Here is a 19366-nt window from a genome sequence, read left to right as displayed (position 1 = left end):
GGTCCCTGAGCTCACTGCCCAGCTAGCCCAGCTGAACTGATGAGCTCCAGGTTCATCTGTGATCAAAGAAAACACCCTATATCACCCTCTGGCCTCCGTAAGTCCCACTGCCCTTAGGACAAGGCTGCGCACGTGGGGGAGCAGGGTCTCCATTCCCCCCACAGGAAGGGCTGTAAACAAGGCATCGCGGGGCTTTAGCTAATGCACTTTACAGACAGCTAGTACTAAACTGAGCAGTGGCCTGGCCTTGCCTAACAAATTTTAAAATCAAGACCAAAAAAGACAAACTTTTCCACATAACTAATTCCATAACAAAGCTCAAAACGTTTATAATACAAAAGTCTAGCAGCAATATAAAAGTTACTAGGCATGAAAGAAGGTGGGAACCCACTGAAAACACCATCAGTAATGAGGATGGGACCACCCAGTCGCCAAAGCCAGCAGACAGCTGAGAAGAAAAACACCAGGAACACATATTTTCAAAGTGTAGAGAAAATAATTAAACTTCTAAATCAGACATTAAAGCAATAAACTACAAAGTACAAGATGAAAATACCAATTAATAGTAATGGAAGGTTAGACCCTGCAGGAAAAATTATCAGCTAGTGATGGAAATTATGAAAACAGAAAAAAGCATTTCAACAACCGTCGAAGTTGGTGCCCTATAAACAGGACCTACTACCCTGTTACCCCAGTGAGTAGCAGGCACTGCCTAACTGAAATATCTTGAGAAGGGAAAACAGAAAAATACTTGAAGAATGACTAAGAAATTTCCAAATTCGGTAAAACTAAATTGACAGAACCAAGGCAGCTGCAAATTTGGTAAAACTAAATCTAAATATCTAAGCCACAATGAACCTTTTTGATGATATAAATACAAATAATTACCAAAATGTCATCTATTAAAACTTCATCAAGCAAAGTATGGTGATTTAAAATCCCTGCTACCTGGGAAACAGAGGCAGGTGGATTCCAAGTTCCAGCCTGGACAAGAAAGTAAAAGATTCACTTCTAGTCATTAGTAAACAGAAACTAAGCGAGTCTGGCTTCCTGGAGTGTGTGACTAGCCCAACACAGGTGTTTTACTCACAACTACACATCTTCTGTTTTAAAAGTTACAAATACATTTAACAAACATGGAAGCACTTTGCGAATGAAGCTAAGGGCGATTTTCTAACAAGCCTTGACCCAGGATAGCTCAGATTCCTCAGATAACTAACCTGAACCAGGCTCCCCATCACAGAACAGGCCTCCCACAGCAAGGGCAATGAAGCAATGAAGAGGGCACTTGCCATGGAGTGGAGTGCAAATCGCTGTCCCTCGAGCACTTCTGTTCCATATGACAAACTATGACGTGAAACTACTCCTGAGTCCAGCCGCGGAGACTGCAGGAAAACACGAATGATGGGCAAGAGTCTCACCACAATTTTGCCTTTTAAATTTTCTGTCATGCCTAGCACCTGAAGTGACCAGAATCAAAGTTTCATAAGTATCATTTTGCAACATTTTATTTTAAGGCTTTAGACATACTTGTAATCAAAATCCAGATTCATACATTTCCCAAGGTCCTCATTAACTCCAGGATCCAAAATATACTAAGAAAAAAAGTCTCCTTTTGAGAAACGAACACACACACACACACACACACACACACACACACACACAGGGAGTTTAGAATACCACCAGTTTTACTCACTTAATGTAAATTCCCACAAAATCCTGCAGCACTCGACTCCAATCTGACCATGATAGAAATATAGAATATTTTCATATCGGTTTCATCGCTTTCTTGGAAGAAAATTGATCAAACACCACATTTAAGAGTCAATATTTATTTTGATTAATATTTTACAAAATTTTGACAGGTTTAATTTATGTAAGGAGGACTAATTTATTAAACACTTTACAAGTTTTTCTTTCCACAGAGTAACACAGTAAGTAGCAAAATAATAGTTGGCACAGTTATAAATAAAGAAAATATAAAATAAAAACATTCATAGCTTAAGTAAGATGCGTTTTTATGCCTAGTATTTAAAATAAACTACAAACAACAAAAATATGGATGAAAAAACTCCAAAGAATTCACGTCCAGAGCTGAGAACCCAGGAGAGCAGTAAGTGCTGCCCCGGAGGGCCACGTCCACACAGCCTGAGCGCGTGAGCAGGTTAAACTGTTGCACACAAGCCACACAGTAAGGAACGAGCAGATGCACGGATGCCTCCAGACCATCTGACAATGCTGGTGCAGACGTCATGAAGACCATGAAATGGTTAGTACTAAAAGCATCTCCTTGTAAATATTTCCCACGTAATTACACATCTACAGGGTTTGTCTGCTTTACTGAGAAGCATCTCTTCTACACGGAAAGAATATTGTACCACAAAGAAAACATGGTAACAACATTCATATTCAAACAGAACCACCATAGTCTTTAACTGTTGATAAAAATGTATCTGATAAAAATTGCAACTGAGTCTTCATGTGAAGTGACTCGAAATACAAAATTAAAACAAATCCTAGCATTTTATAAATAACCTTTGAATTTAAAAATTACCTAAATTTCCCCCCATTATTAGCCAAAACTAGCAGAGACATTTGTACAGCTAACCAGTTTTTTTACATTCTATGACAAAAAGGTACAATGCTATTACCACCCCACACCCATCTCTTCCCTTTTCAAAAATAAAGTACATATGCCAATTCTAATATTAAAACCCTTAAATACAATAAGGGTCATTTTGGGTGGGGTGACTTATGGTCAAAGAAATTACTATAAAAACGGTAGTACTGGAAATACTGCACATCAACTATATACATCTTCACTGCTCCTCTTACTAAGGCAAGGGGCGGGTATACCACTAGATTGCTTTAATACCTGTAGCCAGTATTTTACAGGGAATACTAATTCTACCTAGCACTGGACATGCAGTGAACTTGCAGGGTAGAGTGCCTATTAACAGTAATATTGAACATCACTAGAAGCTCATTAATATCTCCCTTTTCTTTTTGGTTGGACAAAATGAAATGAGCAGCTTTAAAAACACTAATACATATAGACACAAAGAGAAAACTATTTGATAAATTATTTATATACACATACACATTCTTTACACTGGTCTAGGGTCTGTCTCAGTCTGCCCCGCCCCTATCCCCTCCCACAGGTTGCTCGAACCACAGTTTGCTACAGCATTTAAGAGGACTAAACCCAGTCTCACTGTAAACAATGCCATGGAAGCAGTGACAGTCACTCAGGAGGGTATGGAAACGCTGCAACAGAACTTGATCAGTGCATCACATTCAACAGTAGACTCCAAGACTGTTTCAGAAAGCGTTACAAACTTCAAAACATATTCAATATTGGAAAAATTAAAACAACCCTGGGGCTTAAATTCTACTCTCTGATCAGTCATTAAAGAAAAGAATGTCCCGTTAGCTTCTCACTAATTCACATGTGCTATGTACAGAGATCATGCTCCATCTTTAGCTGAGACTCCATTATTTTGTCTACAATTTATTTTTCAGCTTAGAATTGAAAAAGAAGCATATCCACTTATCTCAATTAATATGAATTTTGCATTAGCTTATTTGTTTTGAACTTGTTGAAAATCCACCTCAACTTTTTAAAAAATTGGGCTGTTTGCACATGAAATTAAATCCTAATTTATGCTTCACTGGACAGCATCTGCGAGTACACATTCTATGCAGTGTAACATGCACTTAGTAGGGCTTTAAATGTCAACAAAATATTATGACTTAGTATACTCATGCAAGTGCTTTATTATCAGACCGTGAGACCTCAAAGCAAGGTTTCTAGAAATTATTTCACTGAACTAGAAGAGACCAGCGGTGCGACAGCTGGTGTAACGGAACAGCGAGCACATTTCCGTGAACATTATTTCCCCGTGCCTTTGAGAACACAGTACAGTAGATCTTTAATAAAACCACATGATTTTCATCACAGTATTTACATGTACATCTAAAATGTACATAATACTAGTCATCAATTTATGACAATTCTCCTGGAATAGACACAATACTCTTAAGTACTGCATAATACAATTTAGCCTCATAACACCAATTTTGCTTCCGTTATAACAACATGTACTCTCGGTATGCCATCTCTAGTAACAGAGTAAGTTCACTTTTTCATGACAAATGTTATGAGAACAAAACCAAAAAGTTGAGTATGTTATGAATTCCTACATCAAGAACCATGAAAATCATTCTTATGATCTTTATTCTTCCTAGAAGTGGCAGTGTGTTCTGTCCATGTTTGCTTTCGTTAGTAAAAGTATTGAAAAAAAGACCATAAAATTCACTGTTAGCCCTACATATAGCATGCTATTTGTTCCAATGATGTGGATTCGAGTGAGAGAGAGACACGGACAGACACAATCTTCAGGCACCACTCAGCAAAATTGTTTCATAGGATAAAGACACTGCTACACAAGCTGGTACCCAGATCCTGATATTTGGTCATATTCTATAGTATACTGCCTGGTCCAGTCCACGATAACAGGACGAAAGAGGCCACAGCATCGAAATTCAAAGAAGTCTATAATATTCCTTACACATCCATGGCTAAAATCAGACCCCAAAAGAAAGGAGAATTCAGTTAGTACAAATGACTTAATATAATTTTTCATGTTAACATTTTCTCCTAAGCTTAAAATAGACAGGTGCTCATGTTTCTTCTCAGCTCTACCAGTTTTTATCTTATTTTTGCTAATTTAAAACATTATACAATTGTACTTTAAAGTGACCCAATTACTTCACTCCAGTGCCCTAAACACTACTTGCTTCTAAAACATGTACACACGGACACACACACACCAGCAAAAACAAACACACCACACACTTCCTTGATTACTGGCCCTTTGCCAATAAATTGAACTACGTCCAAAATTGGGAAAAGAAGTAAAGGCGAAATTAATTATACACAGTATGAATTTGACAATGGACTTTAATAAAAGTAACAATGTATAAAGAAAGTCACGGCGAGCTTGGGGGCTTTCCGTCTTCAGTAACACTTAGAAAAGCAGTTCACTTACACCTTACAGGTATTACCTGTATCTCTCATAAAAGAGGCTTAATTTTTTTTTTTAGGATTTATTATGTTTACAGTGTTCTGCCTGCATGCCAGAAGGCACCAGATCTCATTATAAAAAACCATGTGGTTGCTGGAAACTGAACTCAGGGCCTCTGGAAGTATAGTCATTGCTCTTAACCTCTGAGCCATCTCTCCAGCCCGAGTTTTCATTTATGTAAAAGTTGGTTTCCCTTCCAGAAGTATACAATAACTAATCATACCAGAGAAGCTTGAGGGTCAGTAATAGCTTACACAAATTCAGCTTTAAATAGTTCATGAAATTAGGGCACTACTACTTCTAAGCATCAGGTGAGAGGTTAAAATTTTATACTATATATATTAAGGTAATAAAATAAATTATTATATTTATAAATATAAATGTATGCTCAGTTAATGTGACAGATTCGAGGTCATGGTGTTATGATGAACTAATGCCACTTCAACAAGAACCTTACCTTCAGTAAGAATGAACTCTAGTCTAAGAAACTCCCTACTTCAGATGCTGCTCCACAGAAAACACTTCCCTTTGATGAGGTCACTAGACATGACTGAGCTTGTGTTCTAACAAAACATGCAACAGAGGACAATATTATGTTTATAAATATATACATACTTGAATGGGCTTTCAATAGATGTCGTTGTGACTTTAAAGTGCTTGTATCTCCTGGCATTCATTCTTTCATTTGTAGTAATACCTAAACATGTTATCTAGGAAGAAAGAAAAAGCAGTCTGTTATCCTTCAAATTTTTAATATAAACAAAATTCTCAAGAGGTCTAACACAGAATAAAAAGACACAATCTGTGCTTGGTTTTTCATAGAAGATCATCAAGCCAGTTCACACAATATCACTGCAATTGTGAAAAGTAGCCAATTAAATATGAAAAGGTTAACTGGGCAGTGGTGGCATACGCCTTTAATCCCAGCACTTGGGGAAACAGAGGCAGGCAGACCTCTGTGAGTTCAAGGCCTGTCTGGTCTACAGAGCTAGTTCCAGGATAGCTAGGGCTACACAGAGAAACCCTCCCCTGAAAAACCAAAAAAAAAAAACAAAAACAAAAACAAAAAAAAACCCACAAAGAAAGAAAAAAAAAGTTACTGAAAACTGCACATATACCAACAGACACTATGAACACAGTTTCACAGTTTCATTTAAAATGAGTGGCAAACTTGATCGGGGGAGGGGGGGGAGAAATGGGAGGCGGTGGCGAGGCAGAAATCCTTAATAAATAAATGAATGAATGAATGAATGAATGAATGAGTGGCAAGTAGCATATGCCTGTAATACTAACACTCAAAAGCTGAGGCAGGAAGATCCCAAAAACCAAAGAGAGGAGATTCCTTAAAGAGTTGAATAAATACTAGTATTTGTACATAATAAAACAGTGTCGTTAAAATGAAAATTAATAGTATCACAATGCACGCTGATACATGTCCAAATGCCAAGTATTCTAGAAGTTCACTATGAGGGTGAAAGGAGGCAGAAATAAAAAAGAAAAAAAAAAGGCAAACTGATCTTGAACAAGCCAGAGTGTCTAGAAAGAGTAATTTCACAAGTTTTATAGTGAACATACTAAAGAAAAAAGTACTTGCACATACCTGGTACATCTGACACATGAGTAACACGGCCACCCACATGAAATGAAACACACTGTTCAGAAACATCCAGAACATCCAAGGGGAGCATGTGGCAATCTGAGTAATGTATGTCCAAAACCCATCCTTGGTGTATGTGGTCTCACAGTGAAGGCCCCAGTCTAAACTCAGGAAAGAGGTGACACAATTACTCTTCTGCTCACCTCAGATGTTATGGTGACACCACTAAGGAACAAGATCTAACCATCTAGATTTAATTCATGACAGAATAGCAAATGATTTTATAGTCTTAGTAATTCTATAACACATCAAAAAAATTAGCAGAGCAAAAACTAGGAAAAACAGCTGCCAAACTTAAGAAGAATGTCCTGCCTGATAAGAATAACAGCGTTATTCCCAGCGCTGGAGAGAACGTTGCCTTTAGACAAGATCCATGAGATGGTTTTGGTGAATGGGGCACAGGAGTCATGACCAGCACCTCAGTAAGGTGGGATGCCTAGCACAAAACCTGGGACCAAGAATTATTAATAGAAATAATGACCCAGGTTGGTAGGACAGTGTTCTCCGGTACGTATGTTGATCTGGATACTAGGTGAGTTCTTGGACCAAATCTTTTCCTTCATCTCTATTTGGGGATTTTGTTTATTCTATCATTTTATTTATTGCTATTTCTGCAGGTGGCAAGTCTTTCTCAGATTGATTTTTAAATCAGGACCCAAAGCATCTCTCCGCTAGACCTGACATGTACAGAAGCTCAGAACCAGCATTTTACCTAATCTCGCAAAGCACTAAGTCTAGATAAAATGAGTGACAATTGATCTTTACAAAGTAACTCCTGATATCTGCTAACACAGCAATAATTTATACCATACTTTTCAAAGTATTTCAAGTTTATTCAAATTGATTTGTAAGTTTGCTTTCTCAACCGTTGAATGGGAAAGAAGAGCTACCACCACCACGGGATCCACCGTGGCTAGTAAACCAACAAGGGACATTCACACTAAAGGCAGCTCGCCGAGCACTGTTTGCTTGTACTAGACACTGGACACATTTTCCTTCTTTTGTTATTGTTAATACAATAAATGTAATCTAAGTACACAAACATTTGTGTTTTAGGAAGGCAGAAACTACGTGTACTCACAAGAAATACAACCATAGATCATCCAGCAGATCATAAACAGCAAGAAGAACAGGTACCCCATAAAGTATCTATGGTTGCCTGCACCTAAAACACACAGAAGCAATTTATTCTAGTTAAGAAAAGACAACTGGTAACACACCTTTATCGGGTACACTAAGAAAGGTACAATACAACGTGGACAATTAACCACATACATATATTACTTATTCTGTAAAATGGTTTCCAAGAAACTTGTTTTAATAAAACTTTTAAAATAAGAATGCTTTGCAGTCACACTCACATGATGAGAGTACTGATCTCATTCTGAAGGCAAGGGAATCATCATACGTAACACAGAACCTAGTTATGGCTCTCAGTCCTACTCCTACGGTGTGAGGTCCTAATACACTGGTCCAGCTCCCTTTATAACCCTTACAATCAAGATTTTTTCTTCAAGAGTCATGCAGTCTTTGTGACCATCTCCTTTCTATCAGCCCTTCAGTCTCCAAGGCTTCTGATCACTGACTCAGTCCTCTCAGACTGCACCAGTAGCATGAAGTGTGGAATTCCTCTCTGCCTCTGCACATGCCTTCTCAGATATTACTATTGCCTTACTTTCTCCAGCTCAATGCTTAAAGTGTTACCTCCCTCGTCAGATGAGTTTTATCGTGTCCCTCAATGGGAAAGAAGACAGCATTTGCACCATAAAGAATGGACAGGGAGACAGTTAAGACTCTTCCCGAAGGATTTTTGCACACGCGCACACACACACACACACACACACACACACACACACACACACACACACACACTATACACATACATGCATCTCAATGAGTTACTATATAGACAGCCAAAAGTTAATTTAGGAAGTGTGTGGGATGTAAGAATATCTAGGATGCTGGAGAGATGGCTCAGTGGTTTGAGAGCACTGGCTGCTCTTCCAGAGGATCAGGGTTCAATTCCCAGTACCCATACAGCAGCTCATAATTGCCTGTAACTCCAGTTCCAGGTGATCCAGCATCCTCGCGCAGACATACATGCAGACAAAACACCAGTGCATATAATGAAAATAAATAAATTTAAAAATGTTTTAAAAAAATAACTATATTTAAATACTGTATTTCATTAGTCACCTAAAGTAACTTAAATTAACAAGTTACTTAGAGATTGTTAACACAACTTACCTACACAGTTACCCACCCACGGGCAGTGATGATCAAATTTTGCTATGCAGCGGTTGCACACACCACAGTGTTTGGACCTCACTGGCTTCCGAATCTGTTAAGAGACATATTAAAAGTACTATGAAGAACACTGCATTTAAAAAAAAAAAAGGTGGCGCATTACTTTAATCCCAGCATTAAGGAGGCAGAGGCAGGCGGATCTTTGTGGGTTCGAGGCCAGCCTGATCTACAGAGTGGGTTCCAGGACACCCAGGACTACACAGAGAAACCCTGTCTCCAAAGCAAGACAAGAAAAACTCACCATTTCCATTTTCAAAATACAACTGTGAAAAGACAGCACTGTGTCTTTTGAGAATTATACAAACATGTCCAAACCAACACAACCAGAAAATTGCTGTTAATTTGTTCAAAACAAAATCTATAGCAATAATGGAGGTAAAACACTCCATAATAAGAAATCTTAAAACAGTTCCTAAAAGAGAAGGAGAGAATGGAGAATGACTTTATAAAAGGTAACAGCTGGGCTTGAACCCTGTTTCTTCCGTGTGAGACTCAACTCTCAGAAAGTAAGAATAAAGACCAACTTGTTACAAGAAATGATTACACAATTTGTTTTTTTTTTTTTTTTTTTTTTTTTTGGTTTTTCGAAACAGGGTTTCTCTGTGGTTTTGGAGCCTATCCTGGAACTAGCTCTGTAGACCAGGCTGGTCTCGAACTCACAGAGATCCGCCTGCCTCTGCCTCCCGAGTGCTGGGATTAAAGGCGTGCGCCACCATCGCCCGGCTGATTACACAATTTGTATTGCTCACATTTCCAAATAATACAAACACCAGCCTTTCTAAAGCCTACATGAAAACTCATTTGAGTAATGGTCATGATGCTGGTTGCCGTTTTATTAAATACAAGTTTCTTTTGCTAAAAGGAAGGCCATGTTAAAATTGAGTCAAACAGTAAAAAAGTAAAAGCCTTTCAAATTAGAAATCTTTAAAAGAAGGTGCCTTCCCCAAATTAACAAATCTAGCAAAAAAACAGCATGTTCTTGTTAACTGCCTTCTGCCATCTCAAATGAGGTTCAACATTCCCCTGCTAGAACCATATCTAAGGAAGAAGATAAAAAAGGTCAGTAGTCACTCTTTCTTAACAAAAAGCCATTGCTCTGGTTTTTACAAGCACTGAAACGCTATGTATAGCACCTCTCCCTGTATTCTGAACGCTAAATCAGCCGAGGGAACAAACAAACGTACAGGTGTTTGTTCTTCAAAGGTTCCAACTCCACTGCTGACGTTAGGACAAGCGTTAGAGCTATTAAGCCACAAGAGAAGCAAATGTCCTGAGATCCTTCACTGGCCACACCGGTGCTTCAGTGCAAACACTACTGTTTCCCCACTACTTTGCATAGATTAGATACTATTCTGAGGTAGCCAGGAAAAAGCAGACTGTGGTAGGAAGCTCTTACACCAGTAAGAATGATCTGTGGACCAAATAAAAGGATGAGCTGTTCTTTCTCACAGATGTGACTAAATCTACTTAGAAGGCAGCAGGATGATCCCCCACTCCCATCGCTCAGCTACATTGTCCCTTAGACAACACCACTTTAAAAAAAAAAAAAACCTGAGCAATTTGCTACAAAACAAAAACACCTGGCTTAATGGAGACTGTGGAGGCAGGCAGGTAGGTATTTTCTGTCAGGTGGGGATGCCCCTTTTCTGACAGGAAAGGACAAGGACGCCCTCTGGTCTGGCCACTGGCCCCCTCCCTTCCTCTTGACAACCATTATTCCCTAACCTTCCTTCCCAATGGGGCTTGTAGAAGTACTTATAGGTCTATAAATATTTATAGATTTCACTTTTCTGTCTGAGCCAGCAGTGGTTGTTATTTTCTAGGGAGGAAAAACAAAAACAAACCCCAAGAACTACACTGGAGTGCTGGTAGGAGAGAGGCCCAGAGAGACCCTCCTGTACTTGTTTTCCCCAGGACCAGCCTGAGAGATGAGACTTGAGGGGTGATCTCACCTGAGCTAGGATGGAGTGTGAGGTGCTGAAGTGTGAATGTAACCCCACCCTGGGCAGGGCGTGCTTTCAGTCCACACTGGCCCCTGTGGTCCTTGTTCTTGGGTGACAGACAGAGCCCAGCCCTCTCCTCCATCACACATACACACTATTGGGGCATTTCAACAAGAGCGAACCTTTCATTTTGTTTCTTTGGTTTGGTTTTATTTTTCTCCACTTTTTTATCTTGTGGATGTGTGCCCCCACCACACACACACACCAGCTTTTTCTAGGGTCCAACTGTCCCCAGCTGCATGGTTCTAGTAGGTAAACTCCAGGTGTCCACCACCTCAAGTTGCATGTTTAAACTTGAAGGTTTTGGACATGAACATGTGTTGACTGTTGCTGCTAAGTGTGTGTGCATGTGTGTGTGTGTGTGTGCATGAGCCCATGATCATGTATGTGTTGGGGGAGAGGAGTTTGGATCCCAAATTGAAGAGTCCAAGAATTCATTTTTTCAATTTTTTCCAAAAATAAAAGGAGAGAGGAGGAGGAAAGTGGGTGAATTTTTAAAAACTGTCTTGGATACCTATGTGTGTTTTATGTTTTCCTTTTTAATGACTTTTTAAATGCCTGTGATGTGTCCAAGGGGCACAACAAGGCTCCCAAACAGGAGCCTACCCACAGTTCTTTCACCCCCTAAGAGATCTTATCCCAGACAGCATTAACCACCCTTGTAAAATAATGTCTGAATGTGCAAAAGGACGCAGTCAGGGCCCAAAACCACTGCCAAAGCAGAGCAGTGTGCACTTTGAGCACTCATTTACAAATGGGAAATCAAGCTGTCTAAAACCTTCCTATAATCATAAGCTATGTCAACTCCTTTATTAACTCATGTACTATTAATTAAGTATTAATTATGTACTAATAACAACACCTTAGTTTACTTGCAGCATATAATTTAAATGCATTTAGTTTCATGTATGATTTGGCAGTGTTTAAATTGACAGTGTTTAAAGTATTTTCACAAATACTATAAAAAATTGAAGCAAAAATTTAAATTTAAAATGTCTATGATAAAAATAGTCATAGCGATAACTGATTTCATAAAGAATACTTTCAAGTCTTAATGTCTGACGATTCAAAAGGACCACTTTTAAACTTAATGACAATATAGTACTCCAAGTTGCACAGACACTTCCAAGTAAATACTCAAATTGTATCTGCTACAAGACTGTGTTATCTGAAAAATAATCTATGGAATTTTTACACTGTAATTTTTAAACTCAAGATTTAAAGGCTGTACTCAAACTTTCAATTTTAAATAGTAGCAGGTTTTGCATTTTAAAGGATAAAAGAAAATGAGAACAGATATGAGCAGGGCTCTGTGTGCAGTCAGGGTCTGCTACCAGACACAGGCAAACATTCCAGACTGCATGATGCATGGGGAGTCTGGGGGAAGAGGACTCTTTCCCATATCCAGCACCCCCTCTAAGTGAGATCCTGTCAGGAGGAGGAAGAGAGAAAGAAGAGAAAATAATAAATATTACCAAGCAGGTACTGCAGAATATACTGAGATCCAGACTTCCAGTCTCTGCAAGTTCAACTATTGTCTGTGAATTTAAAAAACAAAACACTTTTTTTACTCAAAACTGAATGATGCTCACCACCTCTTTTGCCATTACTATGAATCAACATACATGCCATCTTTATCAATCTCTTTCAGCTCAAATAAGATATCCTGACTCATTCTTGCCATTTCATTACTGTATGAAAATCAAAAAACATCAGCACAATTTCTATACGGTCTACCAAAAGGGGAGGAGACCACAGCATTTGTGAAGGTCAGTCAATCATGAGCAGGAACAATTCAGTAAGATTTGTTTCCTTTTCAAATGAGCTCTGACTTGTTCTCTTGTTTTGTGTTGAGACAGGGTCTATTGTAGGGGAGACAGGTGCCGAGATTACAGGTGTATTGCTCCCCACACCAGCTACAACTGCTCTCGAAATAATCTAAAATGCCTGGTCCAGGTCTACGCTGATGGAAGAGTTTACATGAATTCAGCTTCAAATCCGTGTCATGGAAAAGGACGCCCTACATCAGTCACATACAGAGCACTCTGGCTCCTGGAATGGGGACTTAGCACTATCAGTTTATAGCTTTCTAGTTTAACAGGTAATTCACCCAGAATCCTTTGGGGTGGAGGTTAAAGAGCTGTTTCAGATGTTGATCTCTACAAACAACCAGAGCACCCTTGGTAATGGAGAGGAAGTTAAGTCATAAACTGTGAAGCCAAGCATAATGAGGGCACCAGGGTGAACCCCACAGAGAATATGGACAAGATCAGCTCTGCTTAAAATGCCACTAATTCTAAGAGCTTCCTCCTTTTTATCTAAGCCTCTCCTATCAGGGATGAAAAACTGGCAGCCAACTGGGTACATCACCACCTTTTTCTTTTGTTCTTCTGTAGCTTTAATAATCCCTGGGTCTGATTTCCAAGACTTTCCAAAATTGTAGAAAAGTGCAACACTATTAGCGAGGAAAGGAAGGTGAATAAATAAAAAGTTGAGATGTATCCAAAGTTAAGGAATCTAAAACAAAAGTTTTTACATAGAGATTTATAATCCATATGGTGTTACCATACAAGAGCACCTATCAACCAAAAATGGTGAGCTTTTCTAAACCAAAATATATTTTCCCATAGTGTTCATAAGTAAGCACAAAAACATGAAATATAACTTTCTAATAAATTTATGTCGCAAAATTTTATTTGATACTTCAAAAGTCAGTAAACATTAAAAAAATTCAGTAGGTCAATATTGCTTTTGAGAAAATGAAGGTATTTTCACATTCAAAGTTAGATACATATTTTTTTTTCTTGCACCAAAAATAGGAAACTCTTCAGATATCTGTGATGATTAGTGTCCCTATAAGGAAGTGTCCCAATGAGGGATTATCTGTATCAGATTGGCCTGTGTATACTTATCTGGTGGATTTATTTTTCTTTTTATTGATTTGTATTTATTTTCATTTGTATCCGGGGGAGGTGTGGGGGTGTGTGTTGTGGGGGTTTTGTGTGTGTGTGTGCACAGGCGCACACGCGTTGTGTTGTGGGGGATTGTGCGTGTGAGTGCAGTGCTCACAGGACAGGTGAAGGCCCTGGATCCCCTGAAGCTGGAATCATGGGCAGTTGTAAGCCCCTGACCTGGGTACCAGAAACCACACTCTGGCCTTCTAGAAGTACAGCAAGAATAACCCGAGTCATCTCTCTAGCTACCTAAACTGCGTTTTACTGAGGGAGATCCTAACTAGGATAACAGCATAGTTATCTACTTAAAGGGTGCACTTGACTACAGAAAAGCCAATAAATGTTCTCCTTTGCCTTTTTTCAACATATTCAAGTTGATGTTAATTTTAGAAAACATATTTTTAAACCTTCCTAAAACACAGAGTTTTTACCTAATAAAAATACAACAAATGTACTAGGCATTTATAAATATAAAAGAATTAAAAACTATAAAAAATAAATTGCTAAGGCAGTAAGAGTCCTGAAATACAGAATATCTGGTTTACTCAATAGCATTTTCAAGATGCGATGCAGAAAGAATTAACAAGATGTACATGCAATGCTTGTATTTCTCATGAAGGCAGTTATAAAAAGAACTTTAATGAAATAATCCTACATGTGTTTGAACACCAAACACCCACGAAATCCAAGAGAAGCACAAAGGGAAGAGGAAAGGTTCACCATCAGCACTTGCTCAGCAATACCAATTTATAGCCCATTAGTGACACACTGCCTGCCTTTCACACCAGCACCAAGAAAGGACTGCCAATTGTTCACGTGGAAAGCATTCTCTTACTCGCTCAGCTGTGGGCCTTTATGCTTTAGCATCCACAGTGAGAGAGAATGAACTCGACACCGCTAACATTTCAGGGTGGCTGCGACAGGTGATCCCAGCTCGGCCCTGTGTCAGGAAGGAAACCTCAGGCAGGGCCCTAACAGGCTCCTGCGCAGGAGTTCACAGCTAAGCCTTTCTCTTGGGCAAAGAAAAGGTGGATGGAGGCAGCCAGGTCAGACGGTGACATGCTGTCATCCTGACACCAAAGCGGACAGAAAACACCAATAATCACCCTACAGCTGATCACAGACAACGTGAAAGTCTAGACAAATTCACTTCAGTTAATCATAGAGAAGATGAAAGACGAAGAGAAAGGGCATAACAATTACATTAGCATACTTTCAAGAAAATAAAATCAAAGAAGAGAAAGGTATATAGCAGCCATAAGCCAAAGAATCCAGTCTCAAAGAAAACACAACCTAAGGACAAAAGCAAATGAACCAACAATGATCCATAATTAAATCGAACTTCAAGGGCCAATGAGATGACTCCGTGGGTTAAAAGCACGTGATGTGCAAACATGAACACCTGAGCTCAATCCACACAGCCCACTGGAAAAGACGAGAACCAGCCCCAGCAGTGGTCCTCTGACCCCTACCATGTACCATGGCAGGAACATAACCTGCTGTGCTCATACACAATAATAATAAAAGGTAAATTTTAAGTTTAAATATGAACCCTACCAAATAACTTAAGGATAAGGCAGTAAGACAGATAAAAGGGGCACATCTAGAAGAAAACAATTGAGAGCAAACAAAACAATTTTATAGGCATAAACTAAGAAAAAATAAACACACCCACAGCATAAAAAGGCTAATATAGTCAGGCTGCCCTCAAACTCCCAATCCTACCTCAGCCTCTGAAATGCTGTGAAGAGAGGTGTGTGCTCCCCATACCCAGAAATCTTCAATCTTAATAACTTCTTTCTGGAATAAAGAGGAGTTTCTATCTGACTGTTCAATCTTTTGACTGCACCCCCGAGCTTCAGCAGAACCAGAGAGATGCACTCACGACCAGGCACTTATGAGTACAAGTTTAGAGGTGACCTGGTCCCGAAACCTAGTGTCTGTCCGGTGGGTGTGCGCTTACACCTGCATGTTCACAAGATTCACTTCTAAATGCCAACCTTACAAAGGTCAGAAGAAAATGCTCTTTTAAAAGTAAAAATGCTGATTTAAAAAATATATTGTTAGTGCTTTTGACTTTCAGTCAGTACATACTAAGGTTCAATGTCTAAGAAAGAAACCCAAACCAGTACACACATAGCCACAGCTACAAAGTGAGGAGGGAGAACTGACGTGCACCAGGAGGAATTGCTAAGTACATCAATACAGCAGCAAACTTAGTTCTCTCCAGTGCTGAGCTCAGGCGAGGCGAGAGTGACCTGGAGAGCCAGAACACTCGGTCTCACGCGCAGGACGTACTGAAAAAGTAGAGTACTCCTTTCGAACTTGAGTTAGAGGACAGACTAAGAACGTACAAAGAGCTCAGTGGCACAGGCCCACAGTCCAAGGTCCATGGAAGCGGAGGCAGAACGCCCTTGACAAAAGAGTTCCAGGGAAGGCTGGGCAACATCATAAAACTTCAAAACCAAACAAGCCACATGATGTGGTAAACAAGTTCAAGTGTACTTACAATCCCAAATTATACTGTTTTAAAAAATGTTATGGCCTGGCGGTGGTGGCGCACGTCTTTAATCCCAGCACTTGGGAGGCAGAAGCAGGCACATGTCAGTGAGTTTGAGGCCCATATGGTCTACAAAGCGAGTTCCAGAACAGGCAGGCCTGAACTGTTACACAGAGAAATACTGTCTCGAATTAGACGAAAAAAAAAAAAAAGTTTTATGCTGGGTGTGGTGATACACACCTTAAATCCCAATACTTGGGAAGCAGAGGGGAACAGCTCTCTATGAGTTCGAGGCCAGCCTATCTACCTAGTGAGTTCCAGGACAGCCACCTGTTTCAAAAATAAAAAAATAAACAGTAATAGTAAATTAGAATTTTATGTTGATAATTTGGTGATGTTAGCACATGATATATGCTGATACATAATAGTACTGTTTTTAATGAAGAAAAAGAGTCAGTATGTGTAAAAGGAAATTAATCACTACCTACTAAGTTTTTTTGTTTGTTTGTTTTTTTAAGTGAGATTAAGAAAATCCTTGTGGAATCCTACTACTTGGTTAGAAAGCTGAAACAGTAGAATTGCCATGAGTTCAAGTAGAGTTTGTGCTCTATGACAAGACCCCATTACAAACAAGACCGGGGGGAGGGTCTTCAGAGAAAATGGTTGGATATTAAAGCATGGAGACTTTGATAGGAACTGTTTGATAAAAAGTTAAAATACTTTGACAGCTTTCAATTCTAGTTCTACCAAAGACCATCTATATGGCCTTTGGGTCCTAAGGCTTAAATTTTCCCATCAAGAAAAGGAATTAACACTGGCTTACAAGATATAGGCAAATGTTCATTTTTTTTTAAAGTTGATATTTATTTATTTATTATGTATACAGTGTTATGCCTGCAGACCAGAAGAGGGCACCAGATCTCATTATAGATGGTTGTGAGCCACCATGTGGTTGCTAGGAATTGAATTCAGGACCTCTAGAAGAGCAGCCAGTTCTCTTAACCTGAGCCATGTCTTCTTTAAAGATCTGGTAAATGTTTCTTTAAAACTTAGTTAACATTGCCTGATATTGTTGTGGCTGTTAAAAACAGGTTTTAAAAGCAACCTGCTAAATATACTTACAAGCATTATTTATATTAGTTCATGTTTTCCTAGGAATACTGCTTCACTGTAACAAATCACAAGCTCAGTCCTAATGACAAATCATCAAACATTTGCTTGGAAAGGGCTATCATTTAAACACATCTTTTTACAGCAAAGGATATCATTCCAAAACCAGAAGAACCATGTCACATACATCCAGAATTTGGTTGCCAAATATATCCCAAGAGGCAATGCACTGTGCATCGAATGATCAAAAAAGGACCTGTAAAACATACATTTTATAAAAAAATAAGTGCTAAAGTTCATTATAAAATGAATAGAGAATAAAATTACAAAGCCAAAGGTATTTAAATACTGAGATTGTTTTCATAGTAACAATTAGTTTGGCAAGATTCTCTTAACCTACCAAGAACCAAACTATATTTCACATACTTTGCGACTTTAGAATGTCAGTGTATCCCTGGTTGTTGCACTTCAGTCTACAGCAACTTCATCATCAGCACATTAGTCAAGGACGTTACAGTTCTGGCACATGCGGACAAGGCTGCTCATCCCTCCTAACCCACCCCATTCAGCTAAGGACGGGCACATCTTCTCAAGGAAGATGAACTGGCTGACTCACTGCAACTGCAGGCTTGTACTTCTAATACTCCCTTAGGAAAAAATACTGATAAATGCCAGCACAAACAGAACGCTTTAACCACGCAGACCAAGTAGTCTCGCTGTTTTCCTACTTAATGGCCTGTCAGAGCTCCCGACTATCAGATGAACTAAGCAGCTCCTTCTGAGAACTGACACCAGTGGATGACTAGTTCTTGAAAACTCCAGTGAAAATGAGATGCTAAATGAAGGCAAGTGAGGTAGAAGATGTGGGTCACAGACACCCTCCTGGGTTTGCTCAACAGGGCAACTTTTAGGGCAAAAAGACTTAATAAGAAAGGAAATGGTCAGTGCTTAAAGCAAGGAGAGAAAAGACTTTTAAAAGGCTAAGCTTGCTTCATGATTGTATAATGATAGTCCACTCTGCTAGTAAAGTCAGAGCCCATTGCTTTTAATGCCAATGAAGAAAGGCAATACCTATAGCAAAGTAGATATAATAATTACCTAAAAATCAATATTTTAACTATTTCTAAGAATATTTTAACTATTTTCACTTCAAAAATCATATGCTACAATTTTGTCATTAAAAGATCTTTTGAATAATTTTAATAATACTAAAGACCTAAAGATTTCACAAATTATCAATAAAGACAATATTCTAAACATAGAAAATATTAACTTGACATAGCAAGGTACAAATTATGTTCTTTCATAAATTTCAAGTTAACAATAACATACTTACTTGGAAAGAAATTGTACTGTAGCCCAAACACCACCATACATGAGCCCTTTAATGAGCCAAGAGTCAATATTTAGGTCTGCTATAAACCCAACCAGCCAAATAACCAGGAATGGAGTTCCTAGCATTACTTTCTGCCGAAATTCCTGTAAAACACAAACATTACAAAGTATTTGTATGTTTCAAATGACAACATTAACCTCAGCTATCTTTATGAAAGTATGCAACCAAAAGTAAAATTCATGCCTTCAAATTTCCTGTAGTGTTCAGGTAGTACACAAAAACCAACACCTAAAAAGGAGTTTTTTAAAATTGTGGAAAATAAGAATAGAAGTTGAAATTATGGGATTGAGTTCTACACAGCCAGACATAAGACAACAAACAGTAGGACAGATTAAGATGGCTAGTTAGAAAA

At 38.8% G+C, this 19366-nt stretch overlaps 1 protein-coding gene across 3 annotated transcripts in view; it reads right to left on the bottom strand.

The window, feature by feature from the left end:
* Positions 1-1816: 1816 nt before the first annotated feature.
* Zdhhc17 (zDHHC palmitoyltransferase 17) overlaps positions 1817-19366 on the bottom strand; it is a 67804-nt gene continuing 50254 nt past the window's right edge. For all 3 annotated transcript variants that reach the window (XM_075954857.1, XM_075954858.1, XM_075954859.1), the window contains 9 exons: positions 18955-19097; positions 17774-17874; positions 13428-13552; positions 12530-12592; positions 8992-9085; positions 7826-7909; positions 6688-6845; positions 5703-5797; positions 1817-4581 (listed from right to left, as the gene is read on the bottom strand). In XM_075954857.1, the coding sequence (XP_075810972.1) occupies positions 4443-4581; positions 5703-5797; positions 6688-6845; positions 7826-7909; positions 8992-9085; positions 12530-12592; positions 13428-13552; positions 17774-17874; positions 18955-19097 (1002 nt within the window). In that variant the 3' untranslated portion in view covers positions 1817-4442. The remainder of the gene's footprint in view (positions 4582-5702; positions 5798-6687; positions 6846-7825; positions 7910-8991; positions 9086-12529; positions 12593-13427; positions 13553-17773; positions 17875-18954; positions 19098-19366) is intronic.

This window comes from Microtus pennsylvanicus, chromosome 20 (assembly GCF_037038515.1).
Source record: "Microtus pennsylvanicus isolate mMicPen1 chromosome 20, mMicPen1.hap1, whole genome shotgun sequence".
NCBI lineage: Eukaryota > Metazoa > Chordata > Mammalia > Rodentia > Cricetidae > Microtus > Microtus pennsylvanicus.
This window is presented reverse-complemented; position numbering and strand designations above follow the sequence as displayed.